The sequence below is a fragment of the Hemitrygon akajei genome, chromosome 31, assembly GCF_048418815.1.
Source record: "Hemitrygon akajei chromosome 31, sHemAka1.3, whole genome shotgun sequence".
In the NCBI taxonomy this organism is placed as follows: Eukaryota; Metazoa; Chordata; class Chondrichthyes; order Myliobatiformes; family Dasyatidae; genus Hemitrygon; species Hemitrygon akajei.
In genome coordinates, this window is record NC_133154.1 from 27,325,514 (window position 1) to 27,345,901 (window position 20,388).

At 46.1% G+C, this 20,388-nt stretch overlaps 1 protein-coding gene across 2 annotated transcripts; it reads left to right on the plus strand.

Annotated features, from left to right (window-relative positions):
- Window positions 1–425: 425 nt before the first annotated feature.
- On the plus strand, window positions 426–16,323 carry chmp2a (charged multivesicular body protein 2A). 2 transcript variants are annotated; one of them, XM_073034002.1, is made up of 6 exons: window positions 426–568; window positions 2,807–2,990; window positions 8,136–8,315; window positions 9,850–9,980; window positions 12,670–12,731; window positions 13,975–16,323. In XM_073034002.1, exons 2-6 carry the CDS (start codon window positions 2,823–2,825, stop codon window positions 14,091–14,093), a joined length of 660 nt encoding a protein of 219 aa, XP_072890103.1. In that variant the 5' UTR covers window positions 426–568; window positions 2,807–2,822; the 3' UTR covers window positions 14,094–16,323. The 2 variants fall into 2 exon arrangements, with proteins under 2 accessions (XP_072890103.1, XP_072890105.1); XM_073034004.1 differs by having other exon boundaries at window positions 551–677.
- The last annotated feature ends 4,065 nt before the right edge of the window (window positions 16,324–20,388 follow it).

Genomic DNA, 20,388 nt, shown 5'->3' on the forward strand with positions numbered 1-20,388 from the left:
ACAGTCGACTCTGTGCCTTCCTGCACAAGGCATCTGTGTTGGCAGTCCAGTCTAGCTTCTCGTCTAACTGTACTCCCAGATACTTGTAGGTTTTAACCTGCTCCACACATTCTCCATTAATGATCACTGGCTCCATATGAGGCCTAGATCTCCTAAAGTCCACCACCATCTCCTTGGTCTTGGTGATATTGAGACGCACATACCCAACACCTCCTCCTCCTCCTTGACATCAACGTGCCCCCGAGCTCCATGCCGTGTACTTGTTTGGAGTCTCGCCCTTTTCCCCGGCTCTGATTCCCTATATCACCGGGCCAAGTTTGAGGACAGACGGTCGGACCAGACTTGCTCCGCCACAGGGAATCGAACGCTCGACACGAGGCTGTCGCTCCTCCCATTTGGTGACGTCATTACGCAGCCGGCGTCACGACCGGGCGAGTCTCGAGACGGGTGCGCCGTCCGTGGGACGAAAGTGATTTGTTATTGTTGGATGACGTTATTCTGACGTCGCCGGCAACAACAGGAAACGGTTCTGTGAGTCGGACGGGGGTCTCCGCTTCCCCAGTGAAAGGTGGGGGATCACAGGGCCGCGGTTGGCGCCACAGGCACTGAGGCTTTCCGGGGCTGCTCAGTGGAGTGGAGACAGGGGTCGGGGGGAACGGAAGGCAGCGAACCCGGAGGTTGGCAGAAGGCCCGGGATGGCGGGCACGGGGACAAGTGAAGGGGCGAGGGAGAGGTGGTGGGAGTGAGGAAGTGCCGGCCAGACAGCGAGTGGGTAGGGGTGGGAGGGGGAGTGTTTATCTGCTGGGAATTTCCTTTGGTAGCCTCACGGTGTCCAGGGCTGGGCCTGAGCCCTTGGCCTGGGAGCCCCGACTCTAGGAGACTTGGTGGGCAGTATTTGCACCGTTTGCTGAACGTTTTCAGTTCAATTTCCACTGCAGACACTCGGGCACCAGAATCTGGCCAGTAGTCACACTGCAGTTATAACTGTCTGCTACACAGTCAGAGGGGCTGTCTTCAGTGTGAAACGTTGGGTTAAATGATCATGGGGCCTGATAGGAGTGAACAGGCGTCTGGAGAATACTTCTTCAGACTGTAGAAGTAGATAGTAAATCCTGTCAATGTCTGCAGATCTGTTGTGAAAACCTGCTGGAGACTGGAGTGCAGAGATGGGGCTGGGGGACTGTGTACGCGTGTTGGTGGGAGGAATAGGGCTTGTTTCGCTGCTGTTGGTTTCTTACTTGTGTTCTGCGGAGCATTGCCAGCAAGCTGTGTGTTGGTGACAGGATGTCTGGCAATGCTTGCAGGCTTAAGACAAATTTCACCGTATTTTTTGAAGTGCACGTGATAAATAAAATTCATTTGAATCCAGTTATAATGGAGCATGCAAGACCTACCAGCACTTTGGGACTTCTTTGGGGCTCACTCGACCCTTGGAACTGTACACTACTGATGTTCCAAACGGGCTTAGTGAAACTTCTAAATGGGGTCATCGTGGACCTGCCACAGGCCAGTGCTTTCAGTCTCCGATCCGACTTGAGTGTATCCTTCAGGAGGCTGAACCCATGGAAAGCATCCGGCCCAGACAGGGTACATGGCCGAGTACTAAAGACTTGCGCTGATCAATTGGCTGGAGTGTTCACCGATATTTTTAACCTCTCGTGGGGGATGAACGGTGGAGAGGGTCAGCAGCTCCTCAGTGTTAACATTTCAGAGGATCTCTCCGGAGTCCAGCATGCAAGTGCCGTTACAAAGAAAGCGCAACAGCGCCTCTACGTTTTTTAGAAGTTTGCGAAGATTCGGCATGTCATCTAAAACTTTGACAAACTTCTCTAGATGTGTGGGGAAGAGTATTTCAACAGGCTGCGTCACGGCCTGGTATGGAAACACCAACGCCTTTTTGAATAGAAAAACCTACAAAAAGCAGTGGATCTGGCCCAGTCCATCACAGGTACAACCCTTCTCACCTTTGAGCATATCTACATGAAACACTGTCGCAGGAAAGCACATCATCATCAAGGGCGCCCACCATCCAGGTCATGCTCTCTTCTCACTGCTATCACCAGGAAGGAGGTACAGGAGCTACCAGGTTCAGGAATCGTTTTTACCCCTGAACCATCAGGCTCCTGAATCAGAGTGGATAACTGCACTCACCCCTTCACTGAACTGTTTCCACAACCTATGGGCTCACTGTCAAGAGCTCTTTAAATGACGTTCTTGATATTTATTGTTTATTTAAGTTTTTTTTAATAACTCTATTTGCACAGTTTGTTGTCTTGTACATTGGTGTTTCTCTGTCCTCTTGGGTGTGATTTGATCTTTCATTGATTCTGATATGGTTCTTGAATTTACTTTGAAAATGACTCTTGGGATTGTATATGGTGACGTATGTTTATTTGATAATAAATTTACTTTGAACTTGCTGAGAATAAATGCACCTGGAAAGATAAAGAAAACAGCTGCTTTAGGACTGGTCATAGCTTAAAGTATTAATAATATCTTCATTCTGCTCAAAATCTGGAAAAATAAAGCATAATCCTGGAATAAAAATAAAGTGAAGGAAGGTAGATAATTATCAACAACATGGATGCTTTTAAGATTTGTAGTATTGCAGCTGCTATTTTAATGAAGTCTGTGGTAGGGGTCCTCCAGGGCTCTGTGGAAGGCTGGTGGTAGCCTTTGGGGCTTCTGGACTTGTAGCTATCTTTGAAAACTTGTAACCAGGCTTGGAAATCTGTTGTTGGTGGAAAAAGAGGGATTAGAGTTGTAAGCTACGCCAAGCCTGATATTCTTTGCTTTCCTCTGCCAGAGTTCAGTGAAGCACCATGAATGCCATATTCGGAAGAAGAAAGACCCCGGAGGAGATGCTCCGGCAGAACCAGCGGGCGCTGAACCGGGCCATGAGGGAGCTGGACCGCGAGCGAACGAAGCTGGAGCAGCAGGAGAAGAAGATCATTGCGGACATCAAGAAAATGGCCAAACAGGGGCAGATGGTATGTGCGCGCAAAGCCTTTTCAGGGGCTAATTCTTCCGGAGGAGAGTAAACTGACGGGCTGGATCACTTAGAACAGAGATCAGAATAAAAAGATTCGTGTTCCTCTTCCTGACAGAAGGCGCAGTGCTGCGTCTAGGAGAGCCACTCTATCCTGGTGACCTGGGTGTGTGGAATTTGCCTGTAATTGTGTCAGTTTCCTCCAGGTGCTCGGGTTTCCTCTCACAGTCCAGAGGGTCACTGTAAATTGCACCTGGTGTGTGGACCAGTGGTGAAATCTGGAGGTAAAAGGGAGGACACAATGGGCAAAATCGAGCTAGTGTAATTGTTTGCCCACTACACCTATCAAGAACACATCTGATAAGATACAGGAGCAGAATTAGGCCATTTGGCCCATCAAATCTGCTCTGCCATTTCATCATGGCTGATCCAATTTTCCTCTCAGCCCCAGTCTCCTGCTTTCTCCCTGTATCCCTTCATGTCCAGACCAATCAATAATCTATCAACCTCTGTCTTAAATATACGTAAAGGCTTGGCCTCCAAATCTGCCTTTGACAAAGAAATCCACAGATTCACTACTCTCTGGCTAAAGAAATTCCTCCTCAACTCCATTCTAAAAGGACATCCCACTACTCTGAGGCCGTGCCTTCTGGTCTTGGACTCCCCCACCATAAGAAACATCCTCTTCATGTCCACTCTATCAGGGCCTTTCACCATTCAATAGGTCACCTCTCATCCTTTGGAATTCCAGTGAATACAGGCCCAGAGCCGTCAAACGCTCACTCTCAAGACGCATACCTTGCCATCCTTTTTATGCCATAGACCCCTACCACTAACTGAGGTGTCCGTGGGCCCCAGTTTGGGAACCCCTGTAAGATCCAGAGAGTGTTGGGGATCTCTACTAATAATAGTGCCCTTTCAAGTCATCGCGATTGAGAAACATCAGCAATGCTTCATCAATGCACAGGTTTAAATCACGATTCTTGGCCCAACAGTACTTGAGTTCAAGCCTCTGCATTACCAGCGCAGTAACTAAACCACGGTGCCATTAATATTGTCAGATGTTGTAATCAATAGCTATGTCTCTGTAAGAGAAACACAAAAGCACAAGGACAAGCCTTTCAGCCCATGGTGTCTGCTCCAACCAAGATGATGAATTAAACTGAGCATCTGCTTGCACCTATGCCTCAGGGTCCTGTCATTTACAGCATTTGACCTCCATCAGAATACACCTCATCTGCCATTTCCAACTGGTCTATATGCTGCTGTATCCTTTGACTGCTATCCACAACTCTGCCAATTTTTGTGTCGCTGCTAACTTACTAATCATTTTCACGCTGGTGGTTCACAAACAAAAAACTCTACGCATTGATCCTTGTGGAACACGAGTGGTCACAGATCTCCATTTTCATTTTCATCCCGGTCATTCACAAACAAAAAATCTCCTAGTGTTCATCCTTGTGGAACACGAGTGGTCACAGGTCCTCAGTGAGAATAGCAGCCTGCACACCTGCACTACACTCTGACTTAAATGGCCAAGCCAGTTTTGAATTCAGTCCACTATGTTTTCATGAATTACGTGTGTCTCTCTGTGATACAGGCCCTTTGGCCCAGTGAGTCTATAATGACCCCAGTGTCCAACCAGCTAGCCCCATTTTCTTGGATTTGACCCAACCCTTGCCCCTCTATGTACTTATCCAAGATGCTTATAAATGATACTGTTCTACCTGTCTCACTCTCTTCCTCTGGCAGCTCATTCCATGTACTCACCATTCTTTATGTGAAAAAGGACCCTATAAAATCTTTTCTCTCTCATCATTAACTTATGCCCCCTTCTCCAGTTTTGGACTCTCCTGCCCTAGGGTAAGAATTCTGCTATTCATCGATGTCTCTCGTGATTGTAAACATTTCTATAAGGTCACCCCTCGTCCCCCTATGCTCCGAGGAATAAGGACCCAGCCCAGCTAACCTTTCCCATAACTCTGATGTGCTAGTCCTGGCAACGCTCTGGTAGATCTTTCCTGCACCCTTTCCAGTTTAACCATGTCTTTCCGATAACAAACTAAGGAAAACAATCCTCCCCAAGTGCAACGTCACCAGCAACGTAATGTCCAGCTCCTGTACTCAGTGCTCTGACTGATGAAAACCAGTGTGCTAAATGCCTTTTTCACCACCGTCTACCTGTGATACCACTTTCAACAAACTGTGCACTTGTGCTCCAGGTCCCTCTATTCCATTACACTCTATTGCTCACATTTCTAGTACTCAGCCATTCATCGTCTAAGTCCTACAATGGTTTGACTTTCTAACTTGCACTAACTCACACTTGCCTGTATTGAAATCCATTTGCTGCTCCTCAGTCTCTTCCCTAACAAATCAAGACCCTGCTGTAATCTATTATAGCCTCCACTATCAACAATACCTAGCTTGGTATTATACATAAGCTTACTGATCTAACCTTGAGCATTCACATCCAAAATCATTGAAATAATGAGTAACAAGGGTTCCCTATGTCATTACACTAGTCACTGGCCTCCATTCTGTGAAACAGCCTTCAGTGCCACCACCTTCCTACCTCCGAGCCAGTTGTGAATCCCTCTAACTAGCTTACCCAGGATTCCGTGGAACCTAACCCTCCCGACCAACCTAGCACGCAGGACTTACTCGAAGGCCTTACTGAAGTTCAAATGGATGACATACATTACCTTACCCTTTCGGTTATCTCTTCAAAAATTAAATTTTTTTTTATCAAGCACGACTTACTGCACGCACAAAGCCATGCTGACTCCTAATCAGCCTCCGCCTATCCATATGCTAGTAGATCCTGCCCCTCAGAATTCCCCCCAGTGACTTTCCCACCACTGATGGCAGGCTGGCCAGCCTGTGGCTTCCTGGCTTGTCCTTGCTACTCTCCTTAAACAAAGCAAAGGCACTGGCGACCTTCCAGTCTTTGGGAACATAACCATTGGATAACGATGAAGCTGATATCTTGGCTTCATAGTTAGGCCTGTATGAGCAGTGAAAGGGTCGGTGACACGGAAGAGAAGTGTGAGAAAAAACATTTGCTGAAGTTTGAAAATGTATTCAGTGTGCAAACAAGAGACGCACACAAAATGTTGGAGGAACTCAACAGACCGGGCAGCATCAATGGAATAGAGTACAGTCGCGTTTCAGGCCGAGACCCTTCAGCAGGACTGTCCTTGTGCTTTCAGCTTCACCCATCGTGACGGAGACCATCTGGTCCCATTCTCCCTCACTCTTCCACACATTGCATCCTTTGTTATCAAGAGCAACACAGTTGGAGGGTCTCAGCAGGTCAGACAGTAGCTGAGACCCTTCATGAGGTCTGGAAAGGAAGAGGGCAGAAGCCAGAATGAAAGGGGTAGGAGGAGGGGGATGGGCATGAGCTGGTGAGTGTTGTGTGAATCTGGGAGGTGATAGTTTTATTTATGGAGGTACAGCACAGAATAGGCCCTTCCAGCCGTTTGAACCACACTGTCTAGCAATGCCCTGATTTTAATTCCAGCCTAATCACAGGTCAACTTACAATGACTGATTTCCACTAACTGGTATGTCTTTGGACTATGGGAGGAAACCGGAGCCCCCAGAGGAAACCCATGGAGTCACAGGGGAGAACGTACGAACTCCTTACAGGCAGTGGCAGGTTTTGAACCTGGGTTACTGGTACTGTAAAGCTAACCACTACGTCTCCATGCTGCCCTGGTGTCAGCGAAGGGCTGAAGAAGGAATCCATGGCTCTAGTAGATTTTGGAATAAAGGGAAGGAGGTGGACAACCAGAGAGAGGAAGGTGAAGGTGACGGGCGGTTCTTGAAGATGCGGGAGTGGAAAATGAAGGGGTAAAGGGGTCAGAAGGATAGGAGGAACAGAGAGGAATTGTTACCAGATGATAAAGAAATCAATATTGATGAAATCAGGTTGGAGACCACTAAGATGGAGTAGTACCTCACTCTGTTTTGACTGCCACAACTTCCCTTACCGAGCAGAACCACTCAGTGTGTAAAACAAAAACCCTTTTGCTCATGTCACTCTTGGTTCTCGCCCAGACTAGTGAGGGCATGGGTTTAGTGTGAGAGGGGAGCAATTAAGAGGAACCTGGGAGGGTATTCTATAGAGGGAATGAGTTTGAGGCAGGTACATTAACAACATTTAAAAGTCACTTGGATAAGTACACGGATAAGAAAAGTTCAGTGGGATGTGGGCCAAATGGGTCTAGGTTGGATTGGAAATGTGGTCAGCATGAAGCAGTTGGTCTGAAGAGCCTGTTTCCATTCTGTGTGGCTATGAATCCAGTACTGATGGTGTGCAGTCCGTGCACTAAGCGCGTAGTGGACCATGCGGGCTGGAAAAGGGAGAGCTGAAGAACGATGTGGTAAAACCCTTGCTAGGTCTCCCAGCAGGCTGATGGAGGTGTGGTTCTATGGAGGAGTCTACAGCCAGGACTGTTAAGTGTAGTAGCTACCATGAGATCTGACTTAAAGGTCAGGAGAAAGTCCTCTGCTGAATGGACAAAGTGGAACTGGGGAAGAATTGAAACAAGTAGCAGAGGAACATGTAAGAGGGGGTTGAATGAGTAACTGAGGAACATGTAAGAGGCGGTTGAATGAGTAACTGAGGAACATGTAAGAGAGGGTTGAATGAGTAACTGAGGAACATGTAAGAGGGGATTTAATGAATAACTGAGGAAAACCAGGATGCAGTGAAGGGATTTGATTTGGAGTCTCATACCAAGGCCTTTCAGCCTACCAAATCTATGCTGACTTTCAAGCTCCCAATTACATTAATGCCAATGCCATTTTGTGTTCCCCACATTCTACCACTTAATTAAATCTTTGGGATGTGGGGGAAGCCAGAGTCACAAGGAAAGCTTACAAACGGTATGGGATTGAAGGGCGGGTCACTGGAGCTGTGGAGTAGTGACTCGAATAAAGTGGAGGAAGGAGCTGGATTTTGTGGGGCTCGTTTTGTGCTCTAAGTTTTTCCTTACTTTTATCCACTTTGCAGCTTTAAAATTCAACAGTATTTTTTTAAAAAAAAAATCTTGTTGTGGGGAAAGAAATGGCAGCTTGTTTCTGGACTGAATATCTTGACAGTACCCATGAATGGTATTCTTTTGCCAAACCCTAGGATGCAGTGAAAATAATGGCAAAAGACTTGGTGCGGACGCGTCGCTATGTGAAGAAGTTCATTATGATGAAGGCAAACATCCAGGCCGTGTCACTGAAGATCCAGACTCTGAAATCGAACAACACCATGGCCCAGGCCATGAAAGGAGTCACCAAGGCCATGGCTACCATGAATCAACAGGTAAGGTTTTGCTTGTGAAGAGTGTTGGGTGTGTGGTGAAATACTGTAATAAAGACGAGGAAAACAGCTGAATCAGTTCCTTATTGAAGAAGGCATTAACTGGCATTGGGGATGTTCCATGAATAATTCACCAGGCATTTCCTGGGATGAGAGGGTTGTCCTATCATGGGTGGCTTGGGAAATTAGATCTATATTCTTCTGATTTTAGAAAAAATGAGGATTTTATTGAAGTGCATTAGCTCCTGGGTGGGGGGAGTGGCACAGCAGGATTATGCAAAGATGTCTCTGTAACTGGGAGTGTCTCAAATGAGGGGTCATGGTTACAAAATTAGGGGGCAGTTATTTTAAACAGTTGGAATTTTATCTTGGAGAGTGATGAATCTCTGGAAATATCTACCCTGCTGGGCTGTGGAGGCTGGATCACTGGGCCTGTTGAAAGAGGAAGCAGCCAAGCTTCTGAAAGACCAGGTAATCGAGGACATTGGGGACCAGGCAGAGAGAAGGAACCGAGACCTGGGTAGGTCAATGGGGGTGGGGGTGGGGGGGGGGGTGTCATATGGAATGGTGGCTCAGCTTGGAGGTCCTGCTCCTATTTCCTGGTTTTCTTTGGTGTGTTGAAGAATGGGTTTGGTGACTGAAGACAACAAGAGTCGTGAGGGGTGGATGAAGAACGTGAGGAAAGGAATGCAGAGAGCAGGGCTTTCGTGGTTGCTCAGTCATACAAGTAGCACAGTGTAGCAGTGCAGAGTTAACTGGCGGCTGTTCATTGAGCCCCTGACAGCCTCAAAAAATGCTAAAAATATAAATCATCAACAGCTGTGAGGAGCAGGAGACGAGTTATTTTGGAAGAGGGAGAGCGCTACGTGCCGAATCATGATACCTATCTAGCTAGTCCCAATTTCTGCATTCTTCCAGGTCCCATCCTCCATGTAGCTGCTGCTGTAGTGACTCTATTGTACCTGACCCAACCACTTCCTGCGCTCATTCCATATCCTCGCCACCCTCTGCATGGAAAAAGTTGCCTCTCAGAACACTTTAAAATCTTTCCCCTCGCAAGCTAAATCTATGCCTCCTAGTTTTTGACACTCCTACCCTGTGATAGACTTATCATCCACTTATCTATCACTCTAACATTTCCATAAAGTTCATTCTGCTACGTTCCAAGGAATAAAGACCCAGCCAGGCCAACCTCTCCCTATATCTCAGGTCCTCGTGTCTTGGCAACAACCTCGTAAATCTTCTCTGTATTCTTTCCATTTTGACCATGTCTTTCCTACAACAGTGACCATAACTGGCATCTGGGTGCTGTCAAATTCCACCCACGTTAAGCACCAGCTTCTCTTTGATCCTCGGGCATCTTCTTAATTTTTTCTTTATGATCGATCATCATCAAAACTCTTCCAGTTTCAATGACCTGTTCATCCAAACCTGAACTCCGTGTTGCTGCAGAGAAACGTTGTTGAAGGTTTAGATTAATCGTAGCTGGTGGTGAGAGTCTTCTTGTACTCAAAGTCCTGACCTTTCCTTCTTGCAGCTGAAGTTGCCTCAGATTCAGAAGATCATGATGGAGTTTGAGAAGCAGACAGAGATCATGGACATGAAAGAGGAAATGATGAATGACGCCATTGATGATGCCATGGGTGATGAAGATGACGAAGAAGAGAGGTAAGTGTAGAGTATCTCATGGGTTGTAACTTTTGAGTCCAGGGAGCAGGCGCAATCCGCTTCATAATTTTGGATTCTTTATTATTCATCTCTGGATGTAATGTTGCCACAGCTGGTATAGAGAAATCAGTTGTAAGCCTACCTTTTAGAACCACTGCAACTGTTCCCACAGCAATTTTGGGTATGGCAGTGAGGATTTACAATGATAGAATGTGGATGTATTTCCAAATTGGGGTGGTGTTTCTTGGGGAACTGTGCTCCCACACAGCTGCCAGCCATGGTCCTCTGGTTGGTGATTTTGGCTGTTGGATTACTTTCACTCTTGGCCAGGACTTGAGCTGTGAGATGTGTCAAACTCCCAGCAGTGGTGGTGGTTCACTACTTTGGTTCCCTTTTTTAAGAACTACTGATGTCCAGTGCTTCACCCTGCTCCAGAGGACAGTATACCACTCTGCCTGTTCCTGCAGTTCAACAGAGATTCACTCTCCATGCATCCATCCTTCTTTGAAAGGATTCTGCTAAACTTGTCTCTTGGTTAGCAGACTTGGAAATTGTTTTTTTTTCTTCGTCAAAGTACTGACAGAAGGCATTGTGTGCACGTGTACTCAGCAGGCAAGCTCGGAGCTCGGTCACTCTGCTAATATCTGGTGCTCTGCAATAGCACTGGATCCATGAACGCAGGGGATTGTTTGTGATAGAGGCAGAAATATGCCTCTATCCTTCAACTGTGACTCAAATTCAGTCTCCCTGGAGAGTCAGTGTTGGGTTATCAGCTGCCTGGAGAAAACAAGAGCTGACTGGGTTGCTGATACCCAGGGAAGTGAAAGGTGATTTAAGCATGTCCATGCCCACAGAAAAGCTGTGTGTGTAGCATATCGCTGTGTTCCTTCCAAGCTGCAGGGCTTTCTCTGTTGCACCATGCATTGATCTGCGGTGGCTTCGGGCCATGAAAAGTTTGTCACCACTTTACTGACAGTGACGGATGAATCTTAATCATCAAAGACATTCACCTATCAATACAAAGCTTTTATTTTGAGGCCCCAAGCACAAAGTAGTGGAACAGGCAGAGTGTGCTACTGCCTCCTGGAACAGGGTGAGACGCTGGACATCAGCAATTCGTTAAACAGGAAACTCCAGATCACCAGCAACCAAAACAGTGGAAATTCAGTTAAGTCTGCACTTGGCTGTGGTTGCATCAGAGGGACGTATTGTCCTTGACTTGGACACAGAGTCAATTCAATAATACAGAAAGATCAAAAGATGTTAAGCTTGTGTAGGTTGTGTACTTTGGGCTTACTGTGTTTACAGTACAAGTATCCTCCACTTTTCGAAACTTCGCTTTACGCCACTTCGCTTTTACGAAAGACCTACATTAGTACCTGTTTTCGCTAACCAAAAGAAATCTGAAGAGGAATGTTCGCTTTTACGAAAGCAAGATGTGTCCTAGGGTATCAGGAAAGCCTAAGAGAGCTTGTAAGGGTGCTACAAAAAGCGAAAATAGCGTTCAGCGTTTGTTTTGCAGCGAGCCGTTTTAGAGGCAGCGTGCACCCTGAGCAGCGAGGGTGCTTTATCTCAACTTATTTTGTGCATCCATTAACAAGATGTGTCCTAAGGTATCAGAAAAGCCTAAGAGAGCTTGTAAGGGTGTTACGCTAGTGTAAAACTGGATGTAATTAAGCGTTTCAATCGTAGTGAACAAAATAAAGACATTGTGCGTGCGTTGAACTTGCCTGCGTCCACCATTCATACTATTTACACACTGAGAGAAAGAATCTTGAAAGCTGCCGATGTTACTATTGGTTCTGCTAGCAGCATATCATTCCTGCTTTTACTATATGTTAGTGTTATTTTAGGTTTTATGTGTTATTTGGTATGATTTGGTAGGGTATTTTGTGGGTCTGGGAATGCTCAAAAATTTTTCCCATATAAATTAATGTTAATTGCTTCTTCGCCTTATGCCATTTCGGCTTATGAAAAGTTTCATAGGAACACTCTACTTTCGGATAGTGGGAATTGTAATTGAGAGGAGTTTAGAAAAAAGGCAAATCATTAACATTAGGCTGGGCAATTTCTGGAAACATTTCACACAGGCTGGATGGAGGAAAACATAGTACTCTTTCCTACCCCCTCCCCCTCAAAATCTGAGGCTGGAGACTGGTCATGAGGAGTTCCATATCTCAAGTCGAGGGGGTTGTGGAGGCCGGTGCGGGATCCATGGATTCCAGTGCAGTGTGCAGGTTGGTAATGGGTGGCTGTTGTTAGTGGATTTGGTTGCTGGCTCTTGAGTACTGAGGAATGTAAAAGGAAAGGGGTTTGATTGTCACAGGCAGATGCTGGAAATCTAAAGCAACACACACAAGATGTCGACTGTGTACTCTTTTCCATAGACTCTGCTGAGTTCCTCCAGCATTTCGTAGGGATTTGAGTGGGATGAGGGAACAAGCTGGAGATCTGAATGGAATCTCCTGTTCCTGTGTGCAGATGGGATTAAACAGCCTGCATGCCTGTAGTCTGGGGAGTTGGGTGAAGCTGCAGGAGGGCATGACCATCATACTTTCAGGGACTGAGTGTTGTTTCTCAACTCAAATCCGCAGAGAGAGAAATCCCGGCATCAGGCTCCACATCTCTGCTCCCTCCACAGTGAACACCAAGAATAAACTAGTACATGTGTATCTGTCTTGTATTTCAGTGACGCTATCGTGTCTCAGGTCCTGGATGAACTTGGACTGACCCTGACTGATGAGCTGTCTAGTAAGTATCACAGGGGCGAAAGGTGGGTTCAGCCAGCTGAATAATGTTGTAGCATCCAGCCGACGCATTGAACCGGCGAGCTAATGAGCAGACTGTACCCGTTTTCTTCTCTCTATCGGAAGCTCTTGAAATTTATCGTCTCCTTATGGAGGGCTGTAGGACAAACTCGGGATGGGATGGCTCACTAGGCAACCCTTTTGGCATGGAGTTGGGTGAAACGGCCTGCTTCCCTGCTTTTTGAATACCCTACAGCCATACACAGTTCAGTGAAGTCTACCTGACAGGCAGGAAGGTCCAGTGTATTAGTGAGACCTTGGGTGTGGGGGAGCACCTGCATTAAAACCCTCACCTGAACCGTAACCCTTTCAAGACTGCTGGATATGCCTGAGCACTTTATATCCAGTGATGTCAAAGGAATGTAGGGTTATGGGACTCAGTAGGAAAATATTGTGGGCAACCCTCCAAGAGGACCACAACCTTATCGTGGGGTTTGGAGACTTATGTGCCTCAATGACCTGGAGAGCTATGTTGGCTAGAGTCAGGACCTTGTGATTTGGCTCTTGGTTGGGTCACCCATGCCAAACAGGTCAAAGGGTAGAAGCTAGACTAAGAGTGGTCCACTGCCAGGTTTGTGGGTTCGGTTCAGGGCGAATGACCCAGACTGGCCCAAAAACAATTGTTATGGAAACAGCAATGAAGAATCCTTCCAAATGGACTGCATCCTTCATTGCTGCCCTAAATACCACAAGCATAATGAGCAGCACGTATCGTGGCCAACAGCAGATAAGCTTTGATCTTATTGAATAGTGCATAGCAGGTCTAAGTTCTTGTGGTTGCTTTTGGTGAACATTTGTTAAGCTCTGTCTGATAATATAACTAAAACAATAACCAGGTGTGCGAATCAGACAGGTAAATGTGAGATAGGTTGTGAGAAGTAATTGCTGACCATGCCTCTGAGTGCAGCCCCAGGGTCTTCCATGTCCACCTGAGGTAGCAGACAGTTGTCTCATCTGAAAGCCATTACCTATCGCAGCGTGGATTTCTCTTGGAGAGCAGCATATCAGGTTAAATGTTGCGTCAACTCTCTGCTGTTGGGATTGTATCCAGTGCGGGTGTGATGGGTAAGAGTTCTGGTCTCTGGAGATCACAGTGGAAAGGTCATCTCCAGCTGTAGCAGTCAGAGGTCTCTGTCCTGGCCCATTCCCCAGGCAGCTAACCCCAGGATGTTCCTTTCGCCTTCTAGATCTGCCAAGCACTGGAGCATCACTCAGTGTCGCTGCCGGGAAAAAGGCAGAGCCGGCTGTCTTGGAAGACGCAGATGCTGACCTGGAGAAACGGCTGAAAAACCTCCGCAAGGACTGAGCGGGTCGCCACGTGGTTGTTTTAAAAATTTAAATTAGCTGTATAATATAGACTGCACGGAGCGATTGTGATTTGGTTTTTTTTTTGGTTTGTGGGAGTGATCGCCAAGTTGGTACGTCTGGGGAGGGAGGGGGTAGCAATGGGCAGGACACACCAACTTAAGAACGAGGAAATCTAAGTGAATCCGCTATAGCTGGGAGTCAGTGGCGGAGAGAGTTGGAGCCTTGTTGGTTGCCAGTGTCTATTATTCCCAAGTCTTTCTTTTTCTTTAATCATCCTTTACCAGTGTTGTATTAATGCTCACCAAAGTTTCGGGCGAGGAGCACTCCAAATTCAAACCCACCTCCTCCCCACCAACACTTTAAAGGAAGTATTTAAAATGCACCTGTGATTTTGGATCCTTTGGAGGGAGATGAGCAAATTAGTTTCATTGCAGAGGCTGGAGGAATGTGAGGGTGAACACAAATTTCTTGGTGGTTGTAACACTATTGGGACTGGCTTGTGCCGATTCACGTTGAGCTTTATGGCCACTGGCTCAACGTGGACTATGTATATTCCCACTCTTGGTCGTACACAGGACTGCACCTCCTCTAACTCCAGTAAAAATACATCAGCACTTGGACCCATGCCAACCACTCATCTCGGCTGGGAGAAGGAGTAGAGGGAAGCTGTAGCCCACCCAGTCACTCGGGCATTAAGGCTGACTGATTATTTTTAAAAATCACTTAGTTCCGAGGAGATTTGTATGCAGTGAGGTGAGCACTAGACCCAAAGAAAGAGTGGTTCCAACCTAATGCTGGTGCATCTAATCCTGTTCCAGTGGGGTGACTGGAAATGACATTCTATGTGCAATTAAAAATCTCAGCTCACTCTTCACTTTGTCAACTTTGTCCTTTGTACATTCTTCTGCCAATGTTGATTATGGAGTGTACTGATCCATTGTATTGTCCTGGTACAGGGCCACCACTACTAAGACAGTGTCATTACAGCGTGACTTGCTTATGTGGCTAGATTCCATGGTAAAAAGGGACAGAGTTTAATAAATATGAGAATAAAATAAAGATGGCCTGGGTTACGTTGCAATAACTTGTTCTAATTCTACTCCCATCTCTAACTCCATTCACATGATGTGGTCACTCCTCAATGTTGTGCTTTGGCTGCTATTGAATCAATGAATTGCTGACAAGGACGTACAAGTAGCAAGTGAATCCCCGGCTGTGATGAGCGTAACTCCCAGCGTTGCCTGGTTAAGACGTGCCATGGCATTGTCTATACTAGGTCTGCTCCCTTTCAGCCCAGTTCTGCTACCCTGGAGTTGATGGTGCAAACCTGATGCCCGCCCCCCCCCCCGGCATTGCAGACCCTGCCCTCGGCCTCTCCAGACAGAATTGTAAGAGTTTTCTTTTAGTGTTCAATTGCTGCTTGCGGTGGAAGGTGTGCAGGAGAGCTTGGCAGCTTGAAGGCCCATGTCATTTTGCTGGGCTGCTCCCAGAAGACTGCAGACTCCTGTGCATGTTCCTGCCCACTGGCTGGGCATCCCTGCTCAGTGCTGTATATTTTCAACGCCCAGCTTGTTGCTCACTGACTGAAACACTAAAAACCGAGCGACACAAGATGATGGAGAGAATTTTCAGCAGTGTTTGAACCATAAGGTGAACAGGTAGTTTGCTTTCAGTTTGTCTATTGTTCAAAAGAATGTACTTGAAGCAAATCTGTTGTTATATCCTCGATATCAACAACCCACTGGTTGAGCTTGGAAGTGACTGAGCAAGTGTGACACAGTATCAGAAGCCGCTGTCGTATCTCTTCATTAGTGTTCCCTATCTCTGTAGGAGTGCCTAAGGAACTTTCATTATCCCTGCAATCTATCTTGTGAGCTTGTCTCTACTACAAGATCTCACTTGCTCACGGGGAGGGAACCTGTGGAGTCCATGGTGTAAAGATGTTCAGCTTCTAGCATGGCTAAAAATGAAATCTTGTAAAATAACTTCTATGCAAGTGGCCATTATGATGCACTTTTGTTGAATCACATCATTCTTGAAGAGAGCCTACACAATTATGTGTGTGTGTCTAATCTCAGGAGATGAGTGTCAGGGGCAATGTGCAGTCAGTTTATTTTCTTGCAAAGCTTTTATATTCAGGCAACCTATTTTCTTTGGTTTCCACATTTACGATCAACCTGATGTGCTGTAATAAAGTGTTTACCATTTGGTTATTTTTTGAAATTTGACCAGAGTCCAGCATCTTTGTGGATTTCCATTTCAGCATTGTTTTCTGTTGCTGTGTAGTGATTGAACAGGGGGGTGATGGGCTGATGGACCAGGTGGGGAGAGGGCTTGTGGGTGGAAGGGAGTTGGGGAGGAGGAGCTGGGCAGTGTGCTGATGAATGAAGGAGGGGAGGTGGGCAGCTGGGTGGTGAGCCAAGGGGTGGGGGAGGTGCTTGGATAAGAGGAGAGGAACTGGACAGTGGGTTAGTGGACAGATGGAGGGAGGGGGGAGGTGGGCAGTGGCCTGGTGGACAGAGGGAGGGGTAAAGTTGGCAATGTCTGGGGTACGTAGGACAGAAGGTAACATGAGGATCAGATATTGTAGCCCCTCAGGCTTGTTCTGATGAGCCATGCTCATAATATCTTGAGCACAATCCCTATATCCCTCTATCCCTTTATTTGCAGGTCTGATCCTCGATAGCACGGTCCCACAGAGCATCTGCTAAAAATTTTACATTCAGCATTGGGATTCTTTTGTTTCAGTCCAAGTGGACAACTCAATTATCTATCTTCTCCTTTCAGATAAAGTCCCATTTCTACTAAACTCTAGTCAGCGTAGATGTACATTTTCACGAAACTATCCTCTTCCCTGGGACTCAGACACTGCACTGACTCCAGTACATATGTACCATTCCTCGTCTGTGGACACCTGCAGTGTGAATAATAGCTTTCTCATGAAAGCTCTAGAAGGGAATCCTTATGTAAAATCCAATTTCCCTGGAAAGGGATTGAGTGCTTTCCCAACATTTATGATGAGCAAACTCTTCTCAGGTTTCCAGCTGGGTACAGGTATCAATTTTAACTGACGTTTCAGTGACTAGCTCTGCCACCTTCATCAGGGATGATGCCTGTGCACGACTAGTACGGTGGCATTTATACCACTGTCATCCCTCCCTCCTGATTGGTTAGTCCTCAACCAATCAGGTTTCTGCTGTCCCACCTTGTTTATAATCAAATTCCAGTTCTTCTTTGGTAGCAACACAACACTACATTTTGCAATGGCCTCCAATGGCTTTCGGGACTGCCTGGTGAAGCAAGCCATTGACATAAAACTAGAGGAAAGGAATTTTAACAAAGTTGAAGGTCTTGCTCTAATTCAGAACTGGCATTCGAATGTAAATAAGCTGTGACAGCAGAAACCTGATTGGTTGAGGACTAACCAATCAGGAGGGTCAGATGACGGGTATATATAGACATGCGTGATGAAGATGGCAGAGTTTATCATTGAAACATCAGTTAAAATCAATACCTGTACCTGGCTAGAAGCCCAAGAAGAGTTTATTCATCTGGTTTCCTTATTAAGACTTACATAACATTTTCTTTCCTCATTGCTTGGTGTATCTGTATTCTTATTTCCTGCTGTGCATCCCAAGACCTCACCCCCTAACAATATGTACTCAATGTTTTAGAAAAATGTTGCCCACCATTTAAACAAATGAACGTAGGAGCAAGAGTAGGTTCTCCCCCACTCAATGTGATCAATAGTCCTCAGTTCTCTAAACTCTGGGGGGAAAAAATTGTCTAACCTTCTCTTCACGTACCTCGTGATTTCATCACCACAATCCCCGAGGGCCGAGAATGCCAGAGATTGACCACACTTGGTAAAAACAATGAAATAACCATTTCCTAAAAGAAACTATCTGCCTCCTTTCTGCTCTTAGTTGTCCATATTCTGGAATGTTCCATCACCCTATCCCAGCTGGCTTTGCATCATCTGCAAATTTCAATGTGCTAAAATATTCTGTGTTAAATATATTACTCCTCACATCTCTTTTAAAACTTTACATCAAACCCATGCCATCTTTTTCTTTTGCAATGCCCAACATTGGAAAAAATATTTGACTATGCATCTTATAACTCTATCTACTTCTATCAGGTCACAATTCAGCCTCCATTGCCCCAGAGGGAATAAATATGATCTATCCAATTTTTCTCTATAATTGGAATCCTCCACCCCAAGCAATACCCTGGGATATCCCTGTACAGCCACCTCCTTCTGGACCTGCACTCAATGCTCCCTGTTCAGTCTAATCATCCTTTTGTGAAGTTGCAGCATAACATCCAACTCTTATTTCGTAAGCTCTCTGCACACGTTGGAAATATGATTCTACCAGTAAGCTGTGTGCGATTGGAACCTGCGAGTTACATTTTGATAGTGTGTTTTCAGGCCGATTGAGCGATCTGGTACTTTGCTGTCTCCAAGAGAGTTTGATGAATTTCCTTTCTGTGTAACTTACTGTTTTTTCATTCACTAGGTGTTTGATGTTTTCTTGAACGGGTTCCATAGTGTTTCTTTGTTTAGTGGCTGCCTGCTGGAGGACAAATCTCAAGAGTTGTATTCTCAAGATCCAAGTACATGTACTGTCAAAGATTTGCTTGCTCACAAGTAGCCACAAAGCAAACAGCCTGAAAGAACCCAATTAAAGAAAAATAAAAATGAAACCAAAACACCAACACCCGATGTACAGAGAAAGAAAAAAACACACAAATCGTGCAAACAATTGAAGCGAACAATAGCGTTCCAAACCAAAACTGAGGCCTCAGATCTGAACCTTGGAGTAGGCCCAAAGCCTCGCTTCTCATTATATCATATTAGTGGGCACAGAGCACAGCAGCTGAGGTGGTCTTCATAGTCTCAGCGCCTTGGAGAGGGCCAGCGGGAGGAACAAGTGAAATCTGCTGTCACCCTGACCGACGCCCTGTCTTTTCAGTCTGTCTGAGTCAGGGTTGAAATTGACTGATCAACAGAACAGCAAAAGGCTTCAGTGCCCTGGGGAAGGGTGAACGCCGCACAGAGTGAGCGAAATTGGCTCTTGCCTCTGATATGGGCTGGTGTTTAAATTGTCTGAACAGCGCACTAGGACCAGGGCACCACTGCTGCGAAAGGCTCCGGGCCTAGATCACGCCACCCAGCAACTTGCTCTGGGCCCAGATTTTGCCACCCAGCCTGAAGCTGCTCTCAAGCTCTTCAAATCTGCTCAGTGCCCAGAGCGCTCCAACCCCGTACATGGGCCAGTTGTGCAGGCACTGAATCTCCTCTGCCCAGGCTGATCCAACCTCGCTCCCGGCCCAGCTGTACAGGCATCGTTTCTGCAACACACCATCTCTGCCCATCCCTGGAACTCACCTTGCCATCTCCGCCCCTTCACTGTTTGTGGTGATAATTTAACACAATTTACCTCCAAAAAGGTACTTTAATGTTTTTAGTCAGACTTTTTAGCTTTTTGACACCAGAAAGCTGTTGCACACGATCACCAGCACCATCTTAACCATTTTATTTGGTTTACATACTTCGATAATAAATGTACTTGGACTCTTTCGTTCAAAAAAAAAACCAAGCTGGAGATTGGCACCAATTCAGAGCTGCTGCCGACGTGCTGTGCCTTCTTCAGTGGTTGTGGAAAGTTGCACCCTCGGTCAGTCCTTCAGTGGAGACGAGTTGATCCACTTGTTCTGGCTGATGACAGCAGACGACAATGACTGGGGTTGTGGGAATGGATAACACCCCTCTTGCTTCTTCTAGGCTGAGGGGGGTAGGGGTTTTGGTGGCCATACTGTTCACTTAAAAAAAAATTGCCCAGTTGGAATGGTGAAACTACGACAAGGAAAATGAAGTCTTAAGTTCAGTTTGGGCAGTGACATGGTTAAACTTCCTCACCAGGACAGTATGCTATCAGTTCAAGTGTCATATTTTTCATGCACTAACCTTTAGCTTGAATTGCTCAGTTTTTATCCACTCTGAATTGTGAAGCCTGATCATTAGAGGTTTTTAAAGAGGAGTTAAATTTTTTTTGAAATTGGGGAATCGAAGGTGATGGAACTGGCACAGAGCAGCAGATCAGCAGTGATCAGATTGAAAGGCAGGACAATCTTGAGGGGCCTACCGCTCCTGTTTTACTTGCAAAGGTTTTTTTTTAAAATGAGAAATGCATCCTGCAATGCACTGATGCATGGTTGTAACTCCAAGTCACGGACATCTGCAGCCGTGGGTGAGTTGTACTTCACACCGTCCCGTTTGACAGGGTGTG

What these genes read in the sequence shown, in the direction of transcription:
- chmp2a (XM_073034002.1), top strand. Translation starts at nt 2,823, where the DNA reads ATGAATGCCATATTCGGAAGAAGAAAGACCCCGGAGGAGATGCTCCGG. An exon ending in TGGCTACCATGAATCAACAG is followed by an intron (nt 8,316 to 9,849) that starts GTAAGGTTTTGC and finishes TCCTTCTTGCAG; the next exon opens with CTGAAGTTGCCTCAGATTCA. An exon ending in GAAGATGACGAAGAAGAGAG is followed by an intron (nt 9,981 to 12,669) that starts GTAAGTGTAGAG and finishes CTTGTATTTCAG; the next exon opens with TGACGCTATCGTGTCTCAGG.